A 27,189-nucleotide genomic window follows, 5' to 3' on the forward strand; every position below is an offset into this window, starting at 1 on the left:
AAATAAGTAGCATTTAATTAATTTATTACCTAAATTCGGGCTCCCCTAAATTTCTTGACAGCACATGTCAAAACGATATTATTAATTATCATTATCGGACTCATCAAAGCGAAAGTAAAGCTGACTATTTGACTATAGTTACGTCATGAATCTATAAATAAACAGGTCATTTCACAAGGCGCATGCAGGTTAACGCTTCCGTTTTGTTGTTTACATTTTAAACAAGGTCAGAGCTGACAGAGATTTATTATCAGTAAAATACTTATGTGGAATTGTTTTGCTTATGTGTCAGAACCGCCCAAAAAGATGCCAACTCTGGTGATACCTTTTATATAATATGATACGACCTTCGAGTATTTACACAAAAAGAACAGCATCCTACATTCAGCATTCTTTGTTAATTGGCATTCAACTTATCAATATTCTTTGTTAATTTTAAAGACATATATTTTATGCTTTGATAAAAAAATAATAGAAATAAAATTTGCAGGGTTTTATTCATTAATTCAATCAATTTATAAAATTTTTGGCGCGAAAATTAACATGTACACACAATTTTGGGTCGTCTGCTCTTCCAGTATGCACTACGACTGTTGGGCAGTCTGATTGATTTATGAACAGCTCTACTAAATATTGATTGGAGTTTTCACAAGCCAGATGTAATATTCCTACAGTTTCTTAATGAAAAGCACCGACATTTGACAAGACCCTGAACCATGATGTATTTTATGCGTATTTTCCTAAAATCTAAAAATAGTAACAACATAGAGTTTTTGTTTACATTGTATCCATCTCTGTTTTTGACTGAAAACAAAAGGGACTTGGACATTCTCCCGCTTTTGAACCCAATCTACCAACTTAGAGACCAAAATATACCTCACTGCCATTCAGTTCTACTATAAACCTGTCATTACATGCTGCTGAAAACATGTATAATATGGTGGTGTATACTTGCATTACAAATTGAAAAGTAAAAGAATGTTGAATTTAATATTAAAACAGGCTCAACAATGAAAAAAATGTAAAAAGTGGCAGGGACTCCTAATTTCAGGAAGGGACACCTGATTTCAAATGTTGGTGTCCCTTCGGGATCCCTTGGAAAAATGGTTAGTGTCGACCCCTGTAAATGGTAACATATCATCTCATATCATATCTAAATTTCTTTCTTAATTTTTTGTATTTAAAGTAAGTCCCAAATATAAAACAGTTTAGATAAATGAACAAGTGTAATTTATGAATATATTTAATTATTATCTGTTTGCAACATAAATAATAACGTTTTTTTTTAATAAGACATACAAGATTGTGCACTTGTTTTTATAAATTTGGATTATAAAAACAGAAACCAGAAAAAAACAACATATTATATAACATTATCGGACTTGAATTACACCGATCGAAAATATTTTCAATAGCGACAGCCAAGAGTTACTTGATAATGAATAGGGACTGAGCCAAGAGTTACATGTGTAAGCATGTCAGATTCTAGGGGAGGTTCTTGACACTTGGAGCTTTGTTGATGAGCACCCAGATTATTTCCAAGGTCTGGTACGTGATTCTTAATCTCATTGTTGTTGCCTTCATAGAATAAATTTTGGAGGATGGTTCAGCCACTTGGGGCTTTGGAATAAGCAAATCCAAATATACCTCCCATTTGGGAAAATTAAGGAAGGTTTCAAATGTTTTGCACTGTGCATTTTTCAATTAAGAACTATGTAGTGAGACAAAATGCACTTTAGAAGAGGTTGATACCCCACCCCCCCTTGTGGTTCGAATATTCCTTCCTTTTTTACCTGAACTTTACATAAGAAATAATTTAACTGATTTCGAGTTGACATACCAAGCAATGCCAAATTTGGAGTTTATCGGTAACTCAGTACACCTCCAAATTACATTGCACAAAGCACCTAAACACGGCATACCAAAAACGGAGGTTTCAGCCCCATAGATCATGCCTCCTGCTGGAGCAGTTTAATACAGCCCAAGCTATAACTGCATAAAGCCATTGTGCTGACTACCAGTCCCTGACAGCATCACTTACTTGCACTCGTAATGTCCAAGAACAGATCGTTTGCAGGGAGCTCCATTTTGACACGGGTTGGGGTCACATGACTCAATTCCTGCAAATAGAAATAAAGAATAAAAACATTGTACTTTGATTAATATACTACCCATGGGTATGAATAAGGGCAATACATGTGGATCATGCCAATTTGGTTTTGAATCTACAAAGGACATAACTAAACAAAAACCATGGCCAGAGTGTTGGGAACAGCAACAAAATGTGAGTAAATATGTACCAAGTTTCATGTGAATCTGCAAAATATGTCCAACATTTCAAAAGGTTTTGCTTAAAGGGGCTAGACACCAGAATGATGGTCCCAAAATCGGCAAATACAGTTATTGCGTCAAAACATGCCTAGACTTGTCAATGCAAGCTAGTAGGAGGTAAAAAATACATCATTTTTTTCACTAATAAAATAATAAAAGCAACAATCATGTTGCTGTCTTATCTGTGTTTATCCGTTTAAAAATAGCACATTATGGTTTTCCAGTTTAAATCATATCTGTTTATGAGTACAAATAATTATACTGATGCTATTTTTAAACTAACTTCATACATAAATTTCGAATTGGAACAATGGGCAAATAATGCGAAAGATGCATTCTCATATGAGTTGTTAGCGATGTGATACATCAGTAGGCAAGACTCAATGTGTCATACACATCCATGTCAATTTTATGTAAGTTTTTGACAATTTTCTTTTTTTCTTGCAAATGTATCATCTGGTGTCTAGTCCCTTTAATGTTTAAACAATAACATAGGCAGTCATCAAATAATACAATATAAATACATATATATATATATATGTGCTACTCCAGGGATCAATTTTAACAACTATTAACAAGGAGACGTTTCCTGTTTTTCTTCATACACATCATCAAACAAATTTAACACCAAAATATGAAGAGTTCCATTCATTGTGCACTAAGACAAAGAAATATTGCGAGAAGATAAAATGCAAGATAAGATCACAGTCATCTGTGACTTTAAAACCCGAATTGCTTTCAGATGCCACGAAATGGCACTGGGGGTCTGAAGTATACAGGCACAGTAACTTGAACCGATCCTACGCAGTATGAAAATGATCTTCACATGCTTAATGGTTAACGAAATGTTGAGTTTTCATGACCTTTGGATTATGAGTTTACCAGAGAACAGTTTTGCTCATCGATGCATGTGTTAATGTTTTTGGTTGTTTTTTAACACTTGTAGGTGTGTCAAAGATCAAGTTTATACCTGTAAGCTCTGTTCTAACAACTCTGGAAATAAAGAAATTCCAGAAATCATTTGTCCAATTTAGTCCTGTTATATTTTATGTTACATTTTACGGTTTTAACAAACCACAGATTTCATAATTTTCTGTTAAACTGGGTTAGAATTTTAACAAAGCTGCATAAAAAAGGCTACAATATCTGCTTCATATATCCATGGTTTTGTTCTGACATTTTTTACCTGAATTGCAAATTAATTCTTCGTAAAATGATAAAAAAAATTCATAAACATGCTGGGTCAGACACAGACATTTGATCTACGATGCACAAGAACTTTGATACCCTTCAGATAATTTATCGATAAGCATTGTTACAAAGAAAAAACACTTCCAAACTTGGCAAAAGGCCTTTGCCATGCTCAGTGCATTCGAATCGAGAGCGGTCTAGTGGTCAACGTTATGGAACTTAAGTGTAATTCTATCAAGTGGTCATGGGTTCAAATCCAATCCGCGGCTTTTCTTTTGCTAAAAAATTCTCAAAATGGACATAAGTCCTCGTTTCTTTGAAGGAAATTGACTCATATGAATCTATAATTTGAGTCTGTGTTTCTATAACCTTTCAAGAAATCATGCAGTAGCTTTCTTGAAAATCGAGCTGAAAGTACTTATTAAGCCATCCAAAATGAAGATTCCATTATAATGAGACACTTGCAAAAAAAAAACGTTCATTCCAAAACACAAAACTCAGTATTATGTTTAAGCAATTGGTTCTATATTAAAATTGTCATGATCAGATTTCTCCGCAAATTCCTTCACCATGAATTGCAGAAAACAGTTATAAAGGCATGCTGTGACTCAGCCATAGAAAATATATAAATTCAGCAATCATGAAAATCAAGATGCCTTATATTTTTTTCATCTAGTTTCAGGGAAGAAATATTGCAACCTGCTGCAAAAAAATTGTTCCGTTCAGACAGGAAGCATCACTCAGGTGTTTCCTAAAATTAAATAACAATGTATTAACCAAGCCAGCAACGTCAACTTTTTGAATTCTTACATGTTGCTTTTGGCTTAAAACATTTTTGATACAGCTTAAAACATTTTTGATACAATTTTTCTCCATCTAATTATGCTTCATTTTACATTGTTACAAAGTGACTGGGCGAAATATCAAATATTTATAGATAAAAGGCAATTAAAGTGGCAAAAAATAATATCAACATGAAAATCAACCAAATAATCTGGGGATGAGGGGGAGGGGGGTCCCCTTCTATTTGTCCCCTTTTCATCGGCATGTTTAAAAAACATAAAAGAATCCATTATATAGTCAGGGGATCACTTGTTTTTCTGTCATCATTTTACCTCGAATCTTGCTGACAATAAATGTCAGAAATCAGCCGTTATAACCACCCTAATACCTGGAAGAGCCCCAATTTTGGAAGTCTATTTCTTTTATGATGAATAACGAAAACGAACAATGATGTGATATTTGTTTTCCAGTTCTATTTCGATGATTCCTTTTCCAGTGTTCACTTACTGACAAAACATCAACTATAGGAATTGCATGGCTATCGATGAGGTAAGAACTAAAAATACTACATATGAATTGCATGGCGATGTGACTCATGAAATTGTTTTACCTACATAATTCCTGCCTCATGCTACCTATCAAACTTTGTATCAAGCCTGATCGTAATTACGGCATCAACTCCACATCAACTCGTAAAACTCCTGATCTTTGCTGGAAAATCCTCGTGTTGTGAGAAAAGAAAGTTAGAAAATTCAGATGTTCTTCACCTTTGAAAACATCGACTTGGATCCTGTATCATTTTTACTTTTGGCTCAGTAACTTATGTTTTATTACATAAGCATAAAAGAATATCAAAGAATTGAGTTTCCATGAGAAACCATGTAAGACAATGCATTTCTTGTTAAGAAGGCCATTTTTCCTACGGAAACTAGGACTTTGTGAAATTCTCACAATTAATATACAAAATCAGCATATATAAATAATATAATTACCAGCACAAACAGTATTCACAAAACACTAATTGATTCTTAATTAAACAAATTATTCTATAAATGTTGGCAACTGTGGTATAAATTTGGTTGGCACTTTGAAATTGAAAAGAATATAAACCAAAATTTATATATGCACATATATAAGTCATTTTAAAAACTTTCTAAAAAGTTTAAAGGATTTCAAAGTGTAAAAGCCCATAAAGATTTTTGCAACTGTTAACATATATGTTACATAAAAAGATGATCTAGCGACAATAAGGCCTTATTATCCACAGTATATAAACAAATTTATATTTCCTGATTTGAAGTTGATGTTGACAATTTGTGTTGATAACAAAAAAAGAAAGAATGCATGAATTATTAAATAAACAATTAATACTAGAATCCATGTTAAGCATGCGGCACATGCTTTGTTGTTTTGACTAGAGAATTTATTTTGTCACACCCTATACCTAGCTTTTTTGAGATCATTTTAGGCCTTTAAAACCAAGAACTGCAACAATAAGAATGGACAAGAGCAGTCACAGCCTAACCCCCCTGCCAAACTAAGAACAGTATCAAACATCGACAAACAATACCAATGAACATTTAAAACAAAATGCAATAACTCAAAAAATACTGCACCAAGAGTTATGGTTCTTGTGCACTGCACTTCTCCTCAATGAGATCTATCTCTAATGAAGTTTGAAGTCAATACCTCAAAGACTTTGAAGTTATGCACCAGACAAGATTGCCCGGACACACACACACTAACACACACTTATTCACGCCTTCCATTACTATATATATATCCCCTTCGCCTTTCAGCGGGGTATAAAAAATGTACTTATATCTTTCTTTTATTCACTCAATTTTTTCTCAGACTTCATTTTACATACGAAAGATAGAATTGGTGTGGCCTAATGGAATCGATAATTATTAATATATAATGATTTATTTTGAATGCTTTTCAGTGGTTTATTGAAAATTAACTGTGTTTAATATACCGTTAATTATCCTGATAAACTCACAATTTGAAACAGTTAAAGTTAATTGAATATTGATTTCATTTTTTTATATTTTCACTTTGTTTTAAACCCGTTTCACTGTAAAAAAAGGAACTTAATTGCAAACCTTGCTAGGAAGAAAAATCAATGATGTCATTTCCAGTATGACATTAATTCTTACTCACTAAAATTTGGTTCAATTATTCAATTAAGAATCAATTAATTATTTGACAAATTGATAAGCATGAGATAAAAGGATTTTTTTTGTTTCAGTGTAAGATAGCAATATATTTCACTCCTGTGCACCAAAAGTAAATATTTCACTCGTGACAAAGCCACTTGTGAAATTTAACTTCTAGTGCTCAGTTGGTAAAATATATATGGTAATTGCTGGCTAACACTGAAACAAACAATTACCTCATTTTTAAACATTTATTTATGAGTTCAAAAAAATGCGTAGCACAGAAGATTTATTAAACAATAAACTTAGACAGGTAATGCATGGTTGGAATACAGTGATATTTAATCGCAGGTCCACTGATTCCAGATATGTGACTCAGAAGAAATTCTCAAAGAAAGATTTGCTCAGGTGTTCATTCAATGTAAGACAATTTCAGAAAAACAATGACAGGATCAAGAAGTTTTAAAATAATAGCGTTACCTGTCAAAATATTGAAACAGATTGCCCCATAAAATATCTCTGAAACAAACAAAAAATGCACAAATTCCGCATCGGAAACAGATATTGGTAGATCCACCTGTTTTCAAACTCATCTTATATATTTTACAGATGTGAATCTGCTGCATTTTAGCATTAATTAATCTATTACTTAGGCCGAAACAAAAATGTTTGTTTTGGGTAACCAGACCAACCATGTTTTGTTTCCGCAGACCGGGAAAATAAAACAAAACAATTTTTATGTTTGCGATCTAAAATGAAGAATAAGCATAATTTGAAGGTTACATTCCACCATGCCAGATAACAAATACCCTATCTGCATGTATAAACAGACCCATTTATTTTCAGGCGGTAACAAAAAAAAAGGCATGGCTTTTTTAGGCCTGATAATTTACAGAGGTGGATCCAGAGTTGGGCGTAGCCAAGGGGAAAAACTTGGGACAAGCGCCCCCTCCCTTGGAACTGAAAAAAATGTAACTTCTTAACATCATAAATTACGGTGTGGACCCCAACTAAGAAAACTTAGGCTAATTTTGGTCCAATGGTGCATTTTTGTGGGTTCTAAAGACTACATGCATATATGTTTCACCATATTGACACTAAAAGTTTAACTTGGACAATTTCAATTTAGAGGGGAGAGGGGGAGGCATGCCTGGTAAAATCATCCCCCCACTCCCCTACCCCTCAGGAGTTACTAATAATAATAATCGTTTAAACATATATTATGAAGCCAGATTTAGATGATCATGGTTTACATGTAGGATGTGGCAAAGACTTAACAAGACTGACTATGTATTGTATTCAAGTTATTTTTTCACTTTTTTTCACTTCAGTAGGGGAAGGGACCCTTGATAGCCCTCTATTTGTGGGGAAATATTTCATTTATGCTTGAATTTCTGAGGAATGCAGTTCCCAAATGTGACTTTAAAATTGAAGAAAACAGCATGATATGACAGAAGTGCTTACAGGGGAAGACACCTATAGATGAAGAGCCACTTCTAAACATTAAGAAAACACTTGAAGATTGGGTGCCAAAAGCTTCACCTTGCTACATTTTTTGAAGAAAAAATGCAACAAATGTTTCAGTCTAAACTCAAAATTTGCATATGATACCTATATTGTCTTTGTTTGTTTTCCATATGTTCAATTCATTTCTCATAAAAATTCCAAGATCAATTCATCCCATGAAAACATCAATTCTGGATAAACTAAATTGCTGGTCTGAGATTTGATTCCAGAATTTCAAGCCCACTGAAATTGAAACAATAAGAAAATAAGTGCTGATTACGAAGGTTTGATTCAGAACGAAACACCTGGTAGTTTTGTTACTAGAATAACCAGGTAAAATAAACTGTTTACAGCAATTTGGCAATAATTTGGCCAGGATTCTTAGCCCAATAGATTTACTTATATAAGCTTACTGACTGATTTTCGAATGTGGGCCATTATTGTTGGCAGTCAGTACATTTCAAGGATGAGTTAAGAATGATATTATATGAAAACAGTATGAGCAATTGAAATAATTAGAATTTCAATGGAAGAAATGTTCCCAGTCTGCAAAAAAACACAAGGCCCGAGGGGAGGGGCTCCCATAACAAATTACAACCCCATGTTGAGACCCCCTCTGACCTCAAATCCTGAACTTGCCCCTGCAAAACACTTAAGATATATTAGGCCAAAATAAAATTATGTGGTTAAGGTTACATCTTTTCCCAAAACAGGAAGATATGTTAGTGTTATTTTCATTTCATAATTGGGTAATGCCCTTAAAAGTACACTTTTTTACCAACAGACTTTAAAAACGGTAGGGTCAGCGTCTATTTCACAAGTAGGGTCAAGTAACCCAAAACAAAATAACAAAAATTACGGCTTTATGGACCTTCAGATAATCTCTGATCTATGAATTTGATTATTTCATTGGCCAAAATGGTCAGTTCTGAAAAAAATATTTTTCACATATTGAGTTTGTCATCTTACATGTTATAAACTGCATAAATTAATTATATGAACATTATGAACAATAATAATTAATTAATATGATAAAATATGGAAACTGCCAAAATTGCCCATCCACTCGCACAAGATTTTAATAGTTAAAATACTTTCCTTTCACATCCCTTAATATATAAATGGCAGAATCCGGAATCAAAGTTAGAAGGGGTGCAACTTATTTTGGTTCTGAGGGAGGGGCGCACGTCAAAAGCCTTTAAGGTTGTGCCCCTCCCTCAGAACCAAATAAATAATGCATAATATGTTTGAATAGCAGTTTTGGGTTTAATACTGACCCCAAAAACATTTTTAACAATTTCTAATCCAAAATGGTGCATTTTGAGCATTTAATATAACTTTTTCTCCTACAACAATTTATATTGACAAAAAAAGGAAACATGGACTCTTAGTATTATTCTAGGCACCACTGAGCATTAATCAAGCCTCGTGAAAGATTCACAATAATTAGCAAGAAGTTAAAATGTAATCAAGTCCACAATTTTAATCATTCCACACAATCTGGACATTTTGGTTCCGACAATTTCTATAAATGATCAATGATCTGATGCCATTACAAAGCAATTTAAATCCAAAATGTGCAAAGATTTGGTTAATTTGAGAAAATTTGGGGAAATGCCATGGAGACTAGGTGTTACTTTCAATTCCATTTTTGGTGAAAGTTGGGAAAGCTGTTTACGAAATCCAAAAACCAAATTGTGGTCAATAATTATTCTAAGAGTGACGGAGAGACAAATACTCCTCATATGAGATACTACACATCTTTTCGTTTTATGTCATAACGAGGATAATTCATTTAAAATTGTTTCTTTTTTGAGTCATTTTGGGACCAGGTACTAAATTATACTAAGTGGACAAATCTCATTTTCATGTGATATATGTCATTGCGTTGAAAATGCAGTTTTTAAATTGTCATTGTAGGACTAGGTACTTAATATGTGTCATTGCATTGCATTGCATTGGGGGGGGGGGTATTTTTTTCCAAATGAAGGAATATTTTAGTGTGATGTGTCTATGCAGAGAAAGTACATTTTTATTCGTTTTAATTGTATTTTAAGTCATTGTGGGATCAGGTATGTCAAGTACTTACTCCACTGGTAAACAGTTCAGAGAATCAATTGCAAAAACCAATCCCTCCCCAGCTTACTTAATTAGCAGTATACCGGTAGTCTTAATTATGACCCTTATTGGCACATTAGAATCCCATGCAAATAATGACTAATCAGTGACTGTAATAATAATAATAATAATAATAATAATTAAAACAATAGTTCATGAATCAGATGTGGGATAAACAATAGGTATTGATTTCCTTGAAAGTTACATGGAATTTGGAAATAGTGCATGACTGCACGTGTTAAAGTTATAATGTAGGTAAACCGTATATTACTGAGAAACTCTCCGCGATGAATATACCATAACATGCACCTTATAAACATCGTTTCATATTCACGCTGCTCTTATTCACCGAAAACAAGGTACAGTGTTGTTCTTTTCCAAAGCACAGAAAAAATAAATTACCTTCGGAAGTACAAAAAATCTGCAGGAGACTGAGTAATAAAATCCAAGGAATTAGCTTCATAACTCCGAATATTTTAATCCACTTTCACTATGACGTTAATAAACACATTTTTAATCCATAACCACATTGAATATCCTTAAAGAATTGATAATTTCGCGTAGAAATAAAAATAATCAGTATTCAGTCTATCGCCTACATTCTACTATCATAGCAGTGTATTTGGCTCGTGCCAAGGTGTATTCAATGTATTGTAAATCAGTGCATCTGTATCACTCCGCGCTAAACAAACAAAACTTTTTAAAGTTTTCTTTAGCCAATTATTTATCCTGGCATCGCAATAATTCATATTCTCATAATCTCAGATGTTATTCTTAACTCAAGATCATCGAATCTGATGTGAACTCATTAATATTGAAGCGTTTATACAAGGGACTATTTTGTTCGGATTCTAATTTTGGCAGATTCATTTCGTCTTTGATCTCTTAGAATCTGCTTATTAAACCTGCACAGTGGAAAATTAAAATAAACATAAAGTAAAGCAAAATGAAAAAAAAACACATAATTGCCAAAATCAAAATGTATACCTATGTAGTTTTTGATATTACATTTTATACAGCATATGTCAAGTGCGGGGCTTTTTGAAATAGGGATAAAATGATAATAATAATAATAATAATAATAATAATAATAATAATAATAATAATAATAATAATAATAATAATATGTGTCCGATTTAAACGGCAGACGGACGGAATAATGGCAGGCGGAATGGGGAAGGGAAATGATAAAACCCACTGAATTGAGAAACACTAGGGGAATAAAGGAGTGGGGCGGTTGTAGACGCACCCGAGCGCTCCGACTAAATTGTCCAAGTTAACTCATTTATGCTAATATCAGCATAAACTATCAATACAAAAAAAATCAAAAGAGTAATGATTTTATCTACATGATAATTGTTTAAAATTAGTATTTATTTTCAATTATATTTTGCGTTCGTGAAAAGACTATCTCTCCATGCGACAAAAATGGCAGATGTAACAGCTTGATGCGATCTGATAAGCGCCCTTTATTTTCTTTTAAAACAGCAGCGGTGGGTTTCTTCGCTTCATTAAAATCCGTTTTAGACAAGTTGTCGCTACAAAATTTGAAGACAACGAACGATAAATATTATAAGGATAAAGGTGCCATTAATTTTAAAGCTGCACTCTCACAGATTCACCATTTTGACATTTTTTTTGCCGTCTTGGAATGAACGAATTTTTGCGTAAATATCTGGAAACAAGTGATATAATACTGGTGACAAAATATCAGATCGAAGTCTTTAAAATATACGTTCGAAAAAGGTTTAGGGCTAACGCTTTAAAAATGTGTTCTTCAGCATAAAACATCAATTTTCGAATGTAAATATGTAAAACTGCAATCTTATCTTTTGTCAGCAGTCTTATATCACTGGTTTCAAGACATGTACGCAAAAATTGGCTCATTCTATGACAAAAAATTACAACTAAGCTGCCAAAACGGTCATCTGTGACTGGAGTGCAGCTTTAAGTCGCAATTTTAAACATATAACACACGATCTGTAGAGATGTGTACCGTTTTTTACCATACCAGTAGATCGTCGACGAAGCTCCGAGTGGGGATCGACCCCCCCCCCCCCCCCCCGACACACACGTTTTGGTTGTCAGTTGTTGAGTATGGTATGAAAGTGTTCAACAGGTCCACCGCAGGCCGCGCTTACCGAGCGCCCTGCTGTCACTTTAAGTCCCCAAAATGACCTCAATGGCGACCCCTGAATACTTAGACGATTCCATCAGATTTATAGCCTCAATTTTGAAACTACGAAACTGGGAATGGATACGATTTAAGAAATGAAAGAAATGTCTTATGTTTATGTTTTCCGAGTATTCCAAGATCTTTCCGTAACCCCTAACTATACTAATACAGATATTAGTTCCTGTTAACCGCTTGTGCTTTCAAACAGTGTCTGCGTTAATTTTTGGCTTCGGGCTTGTTCTCAATTGTACTTTCCATTGCATTATAAAGCTCGTGTTCCGGTGTATGTGGCGGATCCGTGGTATAGTGGTAACACACTTGACTGTCAAACCAGGGGTCGCAGGTTCAACTCCCCGCCGCACCACTAACACATACTTATCGTATTCCGGGAGGGACGTTAAATTGGGGTCCCCTGTCACAGTACAGTGCTATACACTGACGCACGTTGAAAACCCAGGGAAGCTCTAACCAGCGTTACATTCTGCCCGTGCACTATGCTCCAAAAACATAAAATGACTTATATAACCTTATCGGAGAACTCGCCGAATGGGCAAGGCCCGAGTGCGAGTACTAATAAGCTTACCATGACACCTAACGCACCACCCTCCGGCGTGTCGCACTAGGGGTGGTACGCTAGTAGAGCAGTAACGTGGGTTTATAAATTAACCCTGGCAGCTCAATGTGTTCAATAAAAGTGTTTGAATATCAAATAGCCAACAGCAAATAAAAACGAGGTAAATGGGTCATCTTCGGAAATGGAGTTCCAATTTCATGGTGCTACAACCCTAGCGTCAAAGTCAGCACGTCGATCGCCTGCTGATTCCCCTTCCAAATCCCATTTCCGTTGCATTGTAGTACCACTATTTTGGAGCCTATTTTTAAAAAAAACAAAAAAAAACACGCATGATCAACAACTACCTATTTATCAGCAGCACCAACGCTTAACGTAAAGTCGCAGTATTCACTTGCCTAATGTTTTTAAACACACCAGGTAGGTCAATCCGTTTGTAGAGAATACATACCGAAGGAGGACGCTTCCATGTAACGCTGATTATCAACACTTATTTAAGTCACTTGAAACAGTGTCTTGATATTGCAAATCATGTTTTGGAGCAGTATAATTATACAATTTCAGGGAGGAAAAGCCGCCGCGGGTGTAGCGAGATGGTGCGGGCTCACACCCCGCCATGACCATCGTATCTTAAGCATTGAGCTTGCTGGGCTGCTGATAGATGCATAAATAAGGTACACTTCAATACATAGTGGTGATAATTTGTCAGGCATATTCGAACTTATCAAGGTGTTGTTATCCACTAATATTATTGGTAACTTATCCTTGAGGTTTGGTTGTATGTAACCTTAAATGATGTCAGCAGTTGCTTCCCCTAAAATAAATTTGCCATTTTCACTACATAGAAAACGTGTAAACATGGTTAGAAAACTTAAGTTCCACGAAAAGAAGCTTCTGAAGAAGGTCGACTTCATTTCATGGAATGTCGACAACAATCTACACGAGTTGAAGGTCATGAAAAAGTATTACATTCAACGGAGAGAAGACTATACAAAGTAAGTCAGAATGTCATATAATTTCGCGACAGTGACCACACGAGCAATCTGTCGCTGATGTCAAATACCTGTGTGACGTAGAAATAGCGCTTTTTTGCCTCCTAGTGTCAACTGTGATAGACATATCACTTTAAGCTCTACTAGTCATTCAAAATTAACATCTGAAACTTAAAGCAAGCCCGACTAGTAAATTAACAATTATTGCTTTACCGAAAATTCACTAGCCTGTGTTAGAATATCTGAAATTACTGCGTATTGAGCTGATATACATGAATAAATGCTAAAACGCAATGTGTTTTTAAAACAGTTATGTATTCAGGCATACATGCCATATTTCTGAGAGGCTTCCCAGGGGATTTTGGTCTGAATTCCAGGGGATTTTGAAATTACACGAGGGGGTTTTTACGCGACGAAAATTTGCGCAATATCTGCATTTATAATATAACAATAAATACAGAAATACACTCAAATTACAATAATTTTTGGACATAGTCATCATGGTCCTTCATGGAATTTCACACTCATAATATTATTGAAGCTTTCCAGTTTTTTTTAAATTCCAGGGGATATGGATCCCCCGGCGGGGGACCAGGGGATGGGTCAAAATCCCCCCCCCCCCCCCCGGGATATGGCATGTATGATTTAGGGTTAAACACTTATATGTTGTACAAGGTAGTCCCTTGGACTATTGGATCTGAAATCTGGGTAGTCCAGCAAAATTTCTGGTAGTCCAAAATATTGCAAGCCTGCAACCGATTTCTAGAGTGTTTTGCCAGACTTAGCCTTCTCCTTAGACTATTGTCATCATCATTTGATTTGTCTTTTTTTATCTATCTCAATCTTAAAAACAATTCTGGCCTTTAAATATCATTTCCAAACCTTAAAAAAATCTAAAAACCATTCTAATATGCCCCATAATAAAGATATAAGAACCATCCTAAAATACCCCCTTAATCTGTCACTTTCGGGAAAACGGTGTAATAAATCACTTGACACCTCTACCGAAATTGTTGCTAAGTTACGGCACAAATGACAGACATTCTACTTATAGGCAATATTTGATAATTTGGCATCCTATTATTCAGTATTCTTTGTTAATCTAAATGACATACCATAACATAATGATTAAAAAACATAATGAAATAAACTCCCAAAGTGTTATTAATTACTTTTCTAATATGGGAGTAAGATCAAAGTTGTTATTTGCCCTAGCTTCAATGCATAAAATGTTACGACATTTTGGCGCGAAAAATTAACGCACACAAGTCTGCCGTCGTCTGCACTTACACTGCATTAGACCTATTTTGGCAGTATAATTATTTTATCAGCTGCTCTTCTAAAAGCCATTTAAAAGATTTCTCAAGCCAGACATTATGTTCCTTCTGGTTGCTTTATCGAGACACCGACATTTGGCAATACCCTAAACCATGATAACCAGGGTTAATAAGTTTCGGTTGAACCGTTTCAAATAGTAAAGTAACCGACCAGCTTCTACTTATTCTATTGAAAATTCATTTAGTTTTCCAAATTGGAACCGGCCCTACTGCCATTTTAATCGCCCATTTTCGTGTCATTGAGAACACTGGATAACCCCGACATATTTTCAGAAAATCTAAAAAAAATCAAGCTTTGGTTTACATTGTATCTATCATTGTTTCTGACTGAAAATGCAAGGGACATAAAAATTCTACCACTTCTGGACCCAAATCTACCTCGCTGAGATTGGCAGAGGTTTACATGTCTGAGGATTAAAACACACCACACAGTGGGAAATGGGTTTTTCCCTTTCTAAATTAAGACATTCTAAAGACTGGTTTAAATATTGGTCGAAAGGCTATATGAAATGCGCGCAAAATTCGGTGAACAGTCCACGTTGTCCGGAACTGTTCGGCCATTTTCGGCAAACTTTAGAATGAGCATTTACCGCTGATGTTTGGCTTTTTTTTAACATGAAGTTTTATGCAAGTTTAAGCGTAATAAAGATTTTATGCTCAATTAACTGATGTGATATTTAATTTTTCTAGTCGTCCGATGGACTATTGACTTAAAATTTCTTGTAGTCCGACTAAAAAACTGGTAGTCTCGGACTACGGGACGACCCTTAGTGTCGAACCCTGGTATAATTTCAAATACATAACTCTTTTTATGCACCAGTCTTTTTTAACCATGGCCCCCCAAGGTCTTGGAAATAGTGGGGACTTTGACTTTTGGTCCAGCCAAGCCAGGTAAAATGCCTGCAGGGACTAACTGCTGGTAATATCCCTGCCAAATGCTCCCGCATCCCAGGAAATCTAGGTATGTAAATTCTCTACTATTTTTGGCACAAAGAAAAAAATACCCGGAACTGCAGGACCACCTGGAAGGTAAAAAAACCCTAACCATTTGCCCGGCTATCCCCAGTATATTCCCTGGACCTGGGTGGGCTGTGGTTACAATTGACTGGTGCATTATGAATATCCCCACTTCTATCTCAATATGTTCATGGATGCTGTCATATTCATACTCAAAATTATCAGACTCGAACAGTTTTCAGAGCTTATAACAGAACATAATTTTTATTCTAATTGTTAAACCAAGTATGATCTTAACTCTAGGCAGACAAAAACTCTCTCCCATTTTTTCATACTTCTTTTCCAAATTGCTTGTCTCCCATCTAGTATAAAATAATAGACATTCAAATTGGGATTCTTCTTCCAAAATGTCTAAACAAGTTTGTAAAATAAAACTCGGGGTGTGTACGAAAAAATAAAAAAATGTTGTTAGAGAAGTATTTGATGTTTGAAATATAGATTATAAAGGGTTATATTTATATTTTACCATGTAACTGCTAAAGTATTTTGCACAAAACAAGCATAAAATGCGTATAAAACAGGCTTTACCTTTTGTAGGTGTGCAAAGCTTCTAATGACACAGACAACAATTTTGCATATCAAACTTCTGTAAAATATTACTCCCAGCAGTACCCCATTCTGTGTTATTAAAAAAGAGTTAATATGGTTCTATACACACCAGACAACCAAACACGCGCACAACCACTTGTCCATATATATACCCATCAGACCACTCACCAAACACTCAACCACTAGGCCATATATTTACCCACCAGACAACCCACCTATCACTCAACCATTTAGCAATATATTTACCCACCAGACAACCCATCTATCACTCAACCACTTGGCCATATATTTACCCACCAGACTACCCACCTATCACTCAACCACTTGGCCATATATTTAACCACCAGACAACCCACCTATCACTCAACCACTTGGTCATATATTTAACCACCAGACCACCCACCTATCACTCAACCACTTGGCCATATATTTAACTACCAGACCACCCACCTATCACTCAACCACTTGGTCATATATTTAACCATCAGACCACCCACCTATCACTCAACCACTTGGCCATATATTTAACCACCAGACCACCCACCTATCACTCAACCACTTGGTCATATATTTAACCACCAGACTATCCACCTATCACTCAACCACTTGGTCATATATTTAACCACCAGACCACCCACCTATCACTCAACCACTTGGTCATATATTTAACCACCAGACCACCCACCTATCACTCAACCACTTGTCCATATATTTACCCACCAGACCACCCACATATCGCCCAACCACTTGGCCATCTATTTAACCACCAGACTACCAACCTATTGCTCAACCACTTGGCCATCTATTTGCCAACCAGACCATCCACCTATCTCTTAACCACTTGTCCATATATTTACCCACCAGACCACCCACCTATCACTCAACCACCTCACCATATATTTACCCACCAGACCACCTACCTATAGCTCAACCACTTGGCCATATATTTACCCACCTATCGCTCAACCACTTGGTCATATATTTACACACCAACTGCTCAACCACTAGGCTGTTAATTTACTCACCAGACCACCCCCCACTTGCTCAACCACTTGGTCATATATTTACCAACCAGACTACCCACCAACTACTCAACCACTATGCCATATATTTACCCACCAGACCACCCACCACTTGCTCAACCACTTGTTCATATATTTACCCACCAGACTACCCACCAACCGCTGAACCACTTGGTCATTTATTTACCCACCAGACTACCCACCAACTGCTCAACCACTAGGCCATATATTTACCCACCTATCGCTCAACCACTTGGTAATATATTTACCCACCAGACTACACACCAACTGCTCAACCACTTGGTCATATATTTACCCACCAACTGCTCAACCACTAGGCCATATATTTACCCACCAACTGCTCAACCACTAGGCCATATATTTACCCACCAACTGCTCAACCACTTGGTCGTATATTTACCCACCAACTGCTCAACCACTAGGCCATATATTTACACACCAACTGCTCAACCACTAGGCCATATATTCACCCACCAACTGCTCAACCACTTGGTCATTTATTTACCCACCAGACTACCCACCAACTGCTCAACCACTTGGCCATATATTTCCCCACCAACTGCTCAACCACTAGGCCATATATTTACCCACAAGACCACCCACCAACTGTTCAACCACTAGGCCATATATTTAACCACCAGACTACTCACCAACTGCTCAACCACTGGGTCATATATTTACCCAACAGACTACCCACCAACTGCTCAACCACTTGGCCATATATTTCCCCACCAACTGCTCAACCACTAGGCCATATATTTACCCATCAGACCACCCACCACTTGCTCAACCACTTGGTCATATATTTACACACCAGACAATCCATCAACTGCTCAACCACTAGGCCATATATTTACCCACCAACTGCTCAACCACTAGGCCATATATTTACCCATCAGACCACCCACCACTTGCTCAACCACTTGGTCATATATTTACCCATCAGACTACCCACCACTTGCTCAACCACTTGGTCATATATTTACACACCAGACTATCCACCAACTGCTCAACCACTTGGCCATATATTTACCCACCAACTGCTCAACCACTAGGCCATATATTTACCCACCAGACTACCCACCAAATGCTCAACCACTTGGCCATATATTTCCCCACCAACTGCTCAACCACTTGGCCATATATTTACCCACCAACTGCTCAACCACTAGGCCATATATTTACCCACCAGACTACCCACCAACTGCTCAACCACTTGGTCATATATTTACACACCAGACTATCCACCAACTGCTCAACCACTAGGCCATATATTTACCCAACAGACTACCCACCAACTGCTCAACCACTAGGCCATATATTTACCCACGAACTGCTCAACCACTAGGCCATATATTTACCCATCAGACCACCCACCACTTGCTCAACCACTTGTTCATATATTTACCCAGCAGACTACCCACCAACTGCTCAACCACTTGGCCATATATTTACCCACCAGACTACCAACCCCTTGCTCAACCACTTGGTCATATATTTACACACCAGACTATCCACCAACTGCTCAACCACTTGGTCATTTATTTACCCACCAACTGCTCAACCACTTGGCCATATATTTACCCATCAGACTACCCACCACTTGCTCAACCACTTGGTCATATATTTACCCACCAGACTACCCACCAACTGCTCAACCACTATGCCATATATTTACCCACCAGACTACCCACCAACTGCTCAACTACTTGGTCATATATTTACCACCCAGACTACCCGCCAACTGCTTAACCACTTGGTTTTATATTTACCCACCAGACTACCCATCAACTGCTCAACCACTATGCCATATATTTACCCACCAGACCACCCACCACTTGCTCAACCACTTGGTTATATATTTACCCACCAGACTACCCACCAACTGCTCAACCACTGGGTCATATATTTACCCACCAGACTACCCACCAACTGCTCAACCACTTGGTCATATATTTACCCACCAGACTACCCACAAACTGCTCAACCACTTGGCCATTTATTTACCCACCAGACTTCCCACAAACTGCTCAACCACTTGGTCATGTATTTACCCACCAAACCACCCACCAACTGCTTAACCACTTGGTCATATATTTACGGTACCCACCAGACCACCCACCAAACACACTAGGACTAGGCCATATATTAAAATATTTTAAATGTGTTTAAACAAAAATGGATTATTTGAAAAAGTTTTCACCTAATGTTCAAATGAGAATTCTTGTAATACTATAACAATAAAGTGGAAAACTAATCAGAGATTAGTTACTAGCAACCTGATGCATTGGAAGATTTGAAGGAAATTGAAGTAATTATATTATAAATTTTGTTGTCTGAAAAGATTGGGGACTCAGCTGACCCTCGACCCTAAGGTGAAGAGCTACATGTAGTAATTGTAAGTTTGACACAAAACTAGTAACCATCATTTGCCACATGGTTATCGAATTGATTTCAGGTACAACAAGCTGTCCCGCCAGGTACGAGAGCTGGTGCGGAGAATCAAGGAACTAGATGTGAAGGATCCATTCAGACAGGAGGCCGTCGGTCAGATCCTAGAAAAACTGTACGCACTTACTGTATTCTCCAATGCTTGTTTCATTAGTTATGTAAAACTTGTTCTCCCAACAAAATCCGCTCTCCCTCATAGGTGGACGAATTATCGAAATTGCCAAGTTTATTCGGGTTATTTATCATATTTCATGGAAATCGCATAATATTTAGTTTTTCTACTTAAAAAAAATTGTTAAGATTTAAGCCTTCAAACTTCTGGGCCCAATTTCTCGAAACTTCTTAACCCAAACAGGCTTAAGTTGCTTATTTCAAAAAGCCAAAATACATACTTAAATAAAATTTTGATAAATGAAAAATTGTTTATTCTGATAATCTTGATGATAATTTTCTGAAGTATAAAAACTCTTAAAAAAGTTAACATTACACAGTTTATTGAAAATCAAAAATAGAGAGGTTAGCTTAATCCTGTTATAAGGGGCTTAAGAAGTTTTGTGAAATCGGGGCCCGAACATAATGTCGTAAATATGAAACTAGGTACACATTGTCAATATGTCAATAATTCTGGTTAAACTTTTGGTTGAGTTTTGTCCGTTGGTCATAAAAAATTTTTTAGACAAAAATGTCTGCTTTTCGATCATGTCAATTGGTTAGCATGTAAAATGTAAAAAAATCAACTTTACTTCATAACTAGGTCGTGAATATCACTGGGGACTTCATTAGAGATAGTGTAATTATTTTCTGACTTCAAATATGCTCATATTTGACTATGTGGCTATGCATTAGTTTATTTTCAATTTAAGCAATAAAAGATATCATTAATCATTGGTAGCAGTTAACATTCATATTGCTGTAAATTGTTACAATTTTTGAGGTCCTTTTTTCAGTTTATGTGAATTTCATGTTTTTGTTTTTGTTTTTTTTGATGAATTTGAAAAGATTTAAAAAATTTATGCCTTTATTTCATCATTGGCGAATTCAGGTAAATTATTATTTTGTTAGGCTTTAAGTCATGAACTAACTGATTCGCAAAATTAAATCCTCGCAAAATTTTAACAATCAGAAGTATTGACAAGCACATGAGTATAAAAATGAAGATTTTTTTCTGCGTCGGTGGTTCAGATCTGCCATGATGTGTGGGAACAATGGTTCAGTATTTACTTTCTCTGCATCGGGGCAATCAAGCATGCCATTAATTGATTAAATTTTCATTGGCGTTTATTCATTTGATTGACTTTGCAAACAGGGCGGTGGGGAAATGATTATTGCTTTGATTTATTCGACTGGTAATAAACGACAAGTTCTGCATGACAAATGAGAGGAAAATGAGTTGCAGATTTTGGGCAGATTGCAATGTTTAGGAATGTAATAGGCTAATTACTCAATTAGAATATGGTTTTCTTTAGCTTGCCTTACTACTGTATGTATAAATCTATGGGTGAAAGCGAAAAGGTTTGAAGTGACATTGAATAAACATATTTGAATTTTTAACTCTCAACTCTTGGAATTATCCTCAAAACCAGCGTGGGGTTTTCTGACCAATTTAAGACAAAAATACGCCCCCATTTCCAATTTTAAAACAGTTTTTTCCCAAATGTGAAAAATAATGACCCATAACATTTTATCTTTTTAGTCTATTTTCTAAAAATTCCACATTTTAGTCAAAATGACACATTTTGCATTTTTCCCAATCAGAAAGACAACGGGCCACATGACACATTTTGCATTTTTCCCAATCAGAAAGACAACGGGCCACATTCCCTTATGATGTATATTATATAACATCAACAAAACTCAGATATTTCGATCATGACTCAAGACTTTTCAAGATTAAAATTATTGCCACCGTTATATATTTGATAATAACTAAATTTATTTCTGTATATAAATTATATTAAACTCCCAAGGGTTATAATTATGCCAAATGGGACATTTCAGATGCTCTCAAAATATGTGTGGTGATTAAATGACAGGAAATGGTCCAGCTAATTATGGTATAATGTAACCAAATGGTTGCCAAACAAATAGACTGGAGTCACGTTTAATTGGTTTATTGCTGTAATTGGTAATAAAATCAGTTTCATGTGGTCAAGAGTCCAGTTTTAACCATTTGGTTGATTTATTGCTCAGGGTATTTTGTGTGTCTAGGTACCCAGGTAATTATAAATGAAATAGATACAACATATAAAAGGAAATGGCAAGTTTAATTTCATACAACTGTACAAACAGTGGTCAATGGTGAACCCTGGCCCCAATATCACGAAAATAATCAAGTCAAATCTCAATCTCAACTCATTTTACCATATAGATGCATGCCATACTCTACTGTGCTGTGTGTATTATAAGGATGCACTTTTTCCCAAGAATTCTCATAAAAATTGCCTGTGTCCAATCTTAGTTATTTAATTATACAATGTGTTCATAAAAACTTTTTGCCAATATTTCAAAGAAAAAAAATATTTTTAGAGCAAAAACATTCAATTTTTGCTCTAATTTTTTTTTTCTTTTTCATTGTTTTGTTAAAACTGTGATTATACATGTCATTATTATGATCTCTTGTATTGCAGACACAGTTTGGGGCTGATACCAACCAAGAGGAGTCTGCAACTGGCTGATGATGTCAACGCATCATCATTCTGCAGGTGGGGTCATTGTCTTAGTGTATGAAATATTGTTCAATGTCATGAAGTTTATACCATATTGGCATACTATAATAAAAAATAGAGTTTATAAACATGTTGGTAACTTAAGGGTTTAGATAAAAGGTTGCTAGGTAATTGCCATGGACAAAGAACAAAAAGATTGTCAATGTAATGTGGTTGAATTACTCAGCTTAAGGAAGTATGCTACTTTATAAACATGATTTGTGGTTAATCTCTGTGTTTGAAAAGCCCATCAGAAATGTTATATTTTGCTTATAATTACTCAAAATGAGCACAAGCCCACAGAAAAAGTTCTACATTAAACTTTGACTAATTTGGTGTTTCTATGCCTTTGCAAAAACACTTGTAAAAAAAAAGAATCATGTTATAAGTTAAGATACATTCAGAGTTTCAAGAAAATTCAAGATATAGGGTATGCAGGGTGTAGGACACCATAATTATTCAGGTTCCATTTTTGCTCTCACTGAATAGGGTTCCCTTTGCCCTGTATATCCCATATCGGGTCACCTACTAACTCGACTGACATATAGATAATGTTATGCATCCCTAATCTCAAATTGTACAGAAGTGCTTGTTTATTTTCTTTCCAGGCGTAGGCTACCTGTGGTCATGGTCCGTAACCACATGGCCCAGACCCTGAAGGCAGCTACAACATTTATAGAGCAAGGACGTATCCTTTTTGTTTAGGTGGATGAGGTTTTGATTTTCAATAATGAAAATAGCAGGATTCTTGAAAATGTAACAGCAAATATTTATAACCCCAGATATAGATATCAGGGGTCTATAATATAAGATTTGTATCAGACCTGTCGAGTCACCTCTCTGAAACATCTTAGATTGCCTGTAGCTCCAAAAGTAATGAACCAATTCTCATGAAACTTCACAGAAAAGATGATCAGCATAAACATAAGTGCTCCATGGGTCTGGTCCCCGTTGTTGTACAGCCTAACTGCCAGCAACTCCCGATCCATGGTCTGGCCCAGACCTTTTGCAGTAGATGACCTCTTCTCCTCATATTCCTATTGGCAGGGACCTGGTAAAATGTGAATTTGATGTCATACTAATTTTGGGGAATCTCTAGTTGGTATTCTTGTCGCAGTTTCTCAGGATCCTCCATCTTCTGATGACAGCTGGAGATTGATTGTGAGCTAGTCACAGGCCCCCTTATGTACAGGGACAACAAAACGCTGGCAAAATGCAATAAAACGCTTTTTTTGTTGTATTGTGGAAACAAGTTAAATAAGTTACTTCATCGTAAGAAATACTAATAAGTAATATGTCTGAATATGTCAATATGCGTTGCTGATAGATCAGATATAGGTTTGAAGCAATTTACTCATTGGTTATCAACAAGTACATCTCCATGCCAGTCTGTCTCGACATAATATTTCCGCCTATGCCTACAACAATGTTTGACAGCTTATACCAGTGTGCTTTTAACGTACCCGGTATATAACACATACGGTAGCCTAGTCCTAACTTATTCAACGTACACCAGTGTATTGGTAAAAAACCACAGACCTGGATGACGTAGCACATGTTTACTGATTATGTCAATTTAAATGCAGGTTTTAATAAATATTTGCTGACATTGGGGTCTTGTAATGACGTCCTTTGAATAATGAAACTTGACTGGGTATATCAATTCTCGAAGTTGCTTGATATGATTGTTATTTTTTAGTTATTTTGTTGTTCACATTTAATTTGTTGAATCTAAATCTAGGCGTTTGTCTCAGCCTTGACATGAAGTAAATATTGGCCTGAGCTAGGCTTTGAAAGTGTCTGTCACTGGTAATTTGACATCTTTTAGGTTGTTTGACCTTGGTGAAGGTTATTTGACCTCTTCTTATATGTAGGTATTCAAAATTGTCTAATATAATTTGACCTTGACCTTGAGGCAGATGTGAGGGTTGGGCCAGAGGTTGTCTCCGACCCTGCATTTCTGGTTACCAGGTGAGTTGTTATGGCATTAAGCATTAGAATTTCACTATTTGTAATTTATGATGCAGAGTCTGAATGATATCAAGTCTTTGAAGACAAAGAATTGGTGGATAGTTCAGAACATTGTTCAAGTTAGCTTTATGGCTATCGGCATTGTTGTTAACCTTTATAGGCCATATATTTTATTGTTAAATACTCTGAAAGTTCCATGGACACATTTGTGATCTGCAGTTCTTCTGATAAGATATAAGACAACCGTTTAAGCTGTGCTTGTTTACTTAAAAAAAAAGTTCTGAATAATCAGCTTACTGTGTAGTGCATTTTTTCTCTTAATAAACTGTATTGGTTCTCATGCATTTTTTAAGGCAAATAAGTTTTAAAAATACATTTGTAGCTTCAATTATCAGAGGGGTTCTTCATGTATTTTGTGAAACAGTATTTAATTAAAATGAATTTTGTATGATGTTTTATTATTGGTTAAGATTTGAAGAGTGTTTATTCTATTTTGATCACTAAATATGTTCAGGACATTGACTAAACATTGTTGTATTTTCAGACAAATGGAGGACTTTGTTACATGGACAGACACCTCAGCCATCAAGAAACATGTCCTGGACTACAATGACATGGTATGTTGGGAATTTGTTGTGATAACTTGACACAAAGCATTGTGTATACATTAACAGGATAATTTTTACACGGAAAGGATTAAGTTGCATACAACTCATTTTAATGATATTTACTACCATTACTAATGTTTGTAATACAACTTCTTTTTTTTCAGCGGGATGATTTTGACATGCTGGCCTGACCTGGACATGTGGCGTTCCAAGCGTAGGCTGTGATACTCTGGTGCATTGGTCCTTATCATAAATGGGAGCAACTTCTCCCAGTTCCGAGGTCCTTCAAGTTCCTTCCCTTGTTTGGAAAAAACAATTTTTCACCTTCTTTGTCTGCAGGGATGGGAGGATAATGTCAACATTTCATTATTATGGACCATAAAAATAATATGGGGTTAAAGAAAATGTTAGTAAGAAAATTGGGTGAACATTTTTAGCTTGTCTGTTTTATAAAGACAAAGGTCTAGGTATTGTGTTAGCCCTTGTGTTGTTCACAAAGTCATTGTTGGCCATGTCTTTAAAAACAATTCAACCATGGCCACATATAAAGAATATTTAAGATATTCAAATGAAACGTAGTACACATGCTGCAAGTGATGATACGCACATAAGTCTGGCTTTTGTAATTCTTGAGTTATCAGGCTCCTTTTTCACTTAAAAACAACCACAACTTCACACAACTTTATTTGTTTCTTCATGAATTGTCAAGAGTTTATGCTATGACCATCCAAAAAACCTCTGGGTAATTTCGTTTCACCTGTAGTTTCATATCTTATTTTAATTTTGATTGTATTTCAAAATATTTACACCTCAACTTAAATTAACTGTCTTTCAGCAATTGCGAATATTTTCCGATGAACACAATGTAAATTGAAAATTGTTTATCTTGTTGTTCGTATTGTGTCCGCAGGTGCTGAAAAACTTAAAACAACACGCTAGAAAGTGTTATTTTATGATTTGTTAAATGATTTTTTGTCAGGAGTGTTTCAATATTACATTTTAAATTGATTGATTTTTCCCCGCGTTATTGTGATTTCATTTGATAAACTATTTCCGGTCACTATCTGGTCGTTCTATTTACAGAATGGGTGAGAAAGAATTACTGTAAAGTTTGCTTAGATGAAATGACATGTTTTTTAAACGATTTTTGAATTAAATATTGGTGTAAATATAAATAATGAATTGTGTAACTAAGGTCATTATCGGGGATATGAACGCAGTTGGGCTGGTAAAAGAATGCGTGGAGACGGACTCCACACACTTTAACCAGCCCTACTGCATTCATATCCCCAATAATGACATCAATCCCACAATATATATTACTTGATTAAGTGTACTCAAAGTTGTTATGATTAATGTAAAAATACATGAAATAAAATATTGAAACAGAATTGCGTACAAATTCTTCAACATAATATTCCAAACCAAAGTCTGTGTTCACCATCATCCAATACCCCCTGTCTGCTTCAATGAGTACTGTGGGTCATTTAGCAAGGAAAACTTTATTTATTGCTGTATGGGGACCCCTTTGAATCTAAGCCAATCAATTTATGTGGTGTGTTAGTTTCTATATTTAGTAACTAAACCCCTGCATGACATTTTGGTTAATCTAAATTGAAGAGTATGGAATTGCACCATGCGATTTTGTTGGAAGAGTAGTATTTTCCCCCCGTCATTAATA

The 27,189-nt window shown here is 35.8% G+C and overlaps 2 protein-coding genes across 2 annotated transcripts in view; one reads left to right on the forward strand and one right to left on the reverse strand.

Annotated features, from left to right (window-relative positions):
- The window catches only part of LOC128222854 (neurogenic locus notch homolog protein 1-like), a 97,852-nt gene extending 87,177 nt beyond the window's left edge, over positions 1 to 10,675 (reverse strand). The window contains 2 exon segments of the mRNA XM_052932002.1: positions 2,042 to 2,120; positions 10,491 to 10,675. Of these exon segments, the coding sequence (XP_052787962.1) occupies positions 2,042 to 2,120; positions 10,491 to 10,551 (140 nt within the window). The 5' untranslated portion in view covers positions 10,552 to 10,675.
- A 2,988-nt stretch (positions 10,676 to 13,663) lies between these two features.
- On the forward strand, positions 13,664 to 26,899 carry LOC128224205 (U3 small nucleolar ribonucleoprotein protein IMP3-like). Its single transcript, XM_052933971.1, has 7 exons — positions 13,664 to 13,830; positions 20,232 to 20,339; positions 22,852 to 22,926; positions 23,538 to 23,617; positions 24,849 to 24,900; positions 25,445 to 25,517; positions 25,673 to 26,899. The coding sequence occupies exons 1-7, from the start codon at positions 13,694 to 13,696 to the stop codon at positions 25,697 to 25,699; spliced, it is 552 nt and encodes a 183-aa protein (XP_052789931.1). The 5' UTR covers positions 13,664 to 13,693; the 3' UTR covers positions 25,700 to 26,899.
- Positions 26,900 to 27,189: the final 290 nt, after the last annotated feature.

The sequence above is a fragment of the Mya arenaria genome, chromosome 17 (assembly GCF_026914265.1).
Source record: "Mya arenaria isolate MELC-2E11 chromosome 17, ASM2691426v1".
In the NCBI taxonomy this organism is placed as follows: Eukaryota; Metazoa; Mollusca; class Bivalvia; order Myida; family Myidae; genus Mya; species Mya arenaria.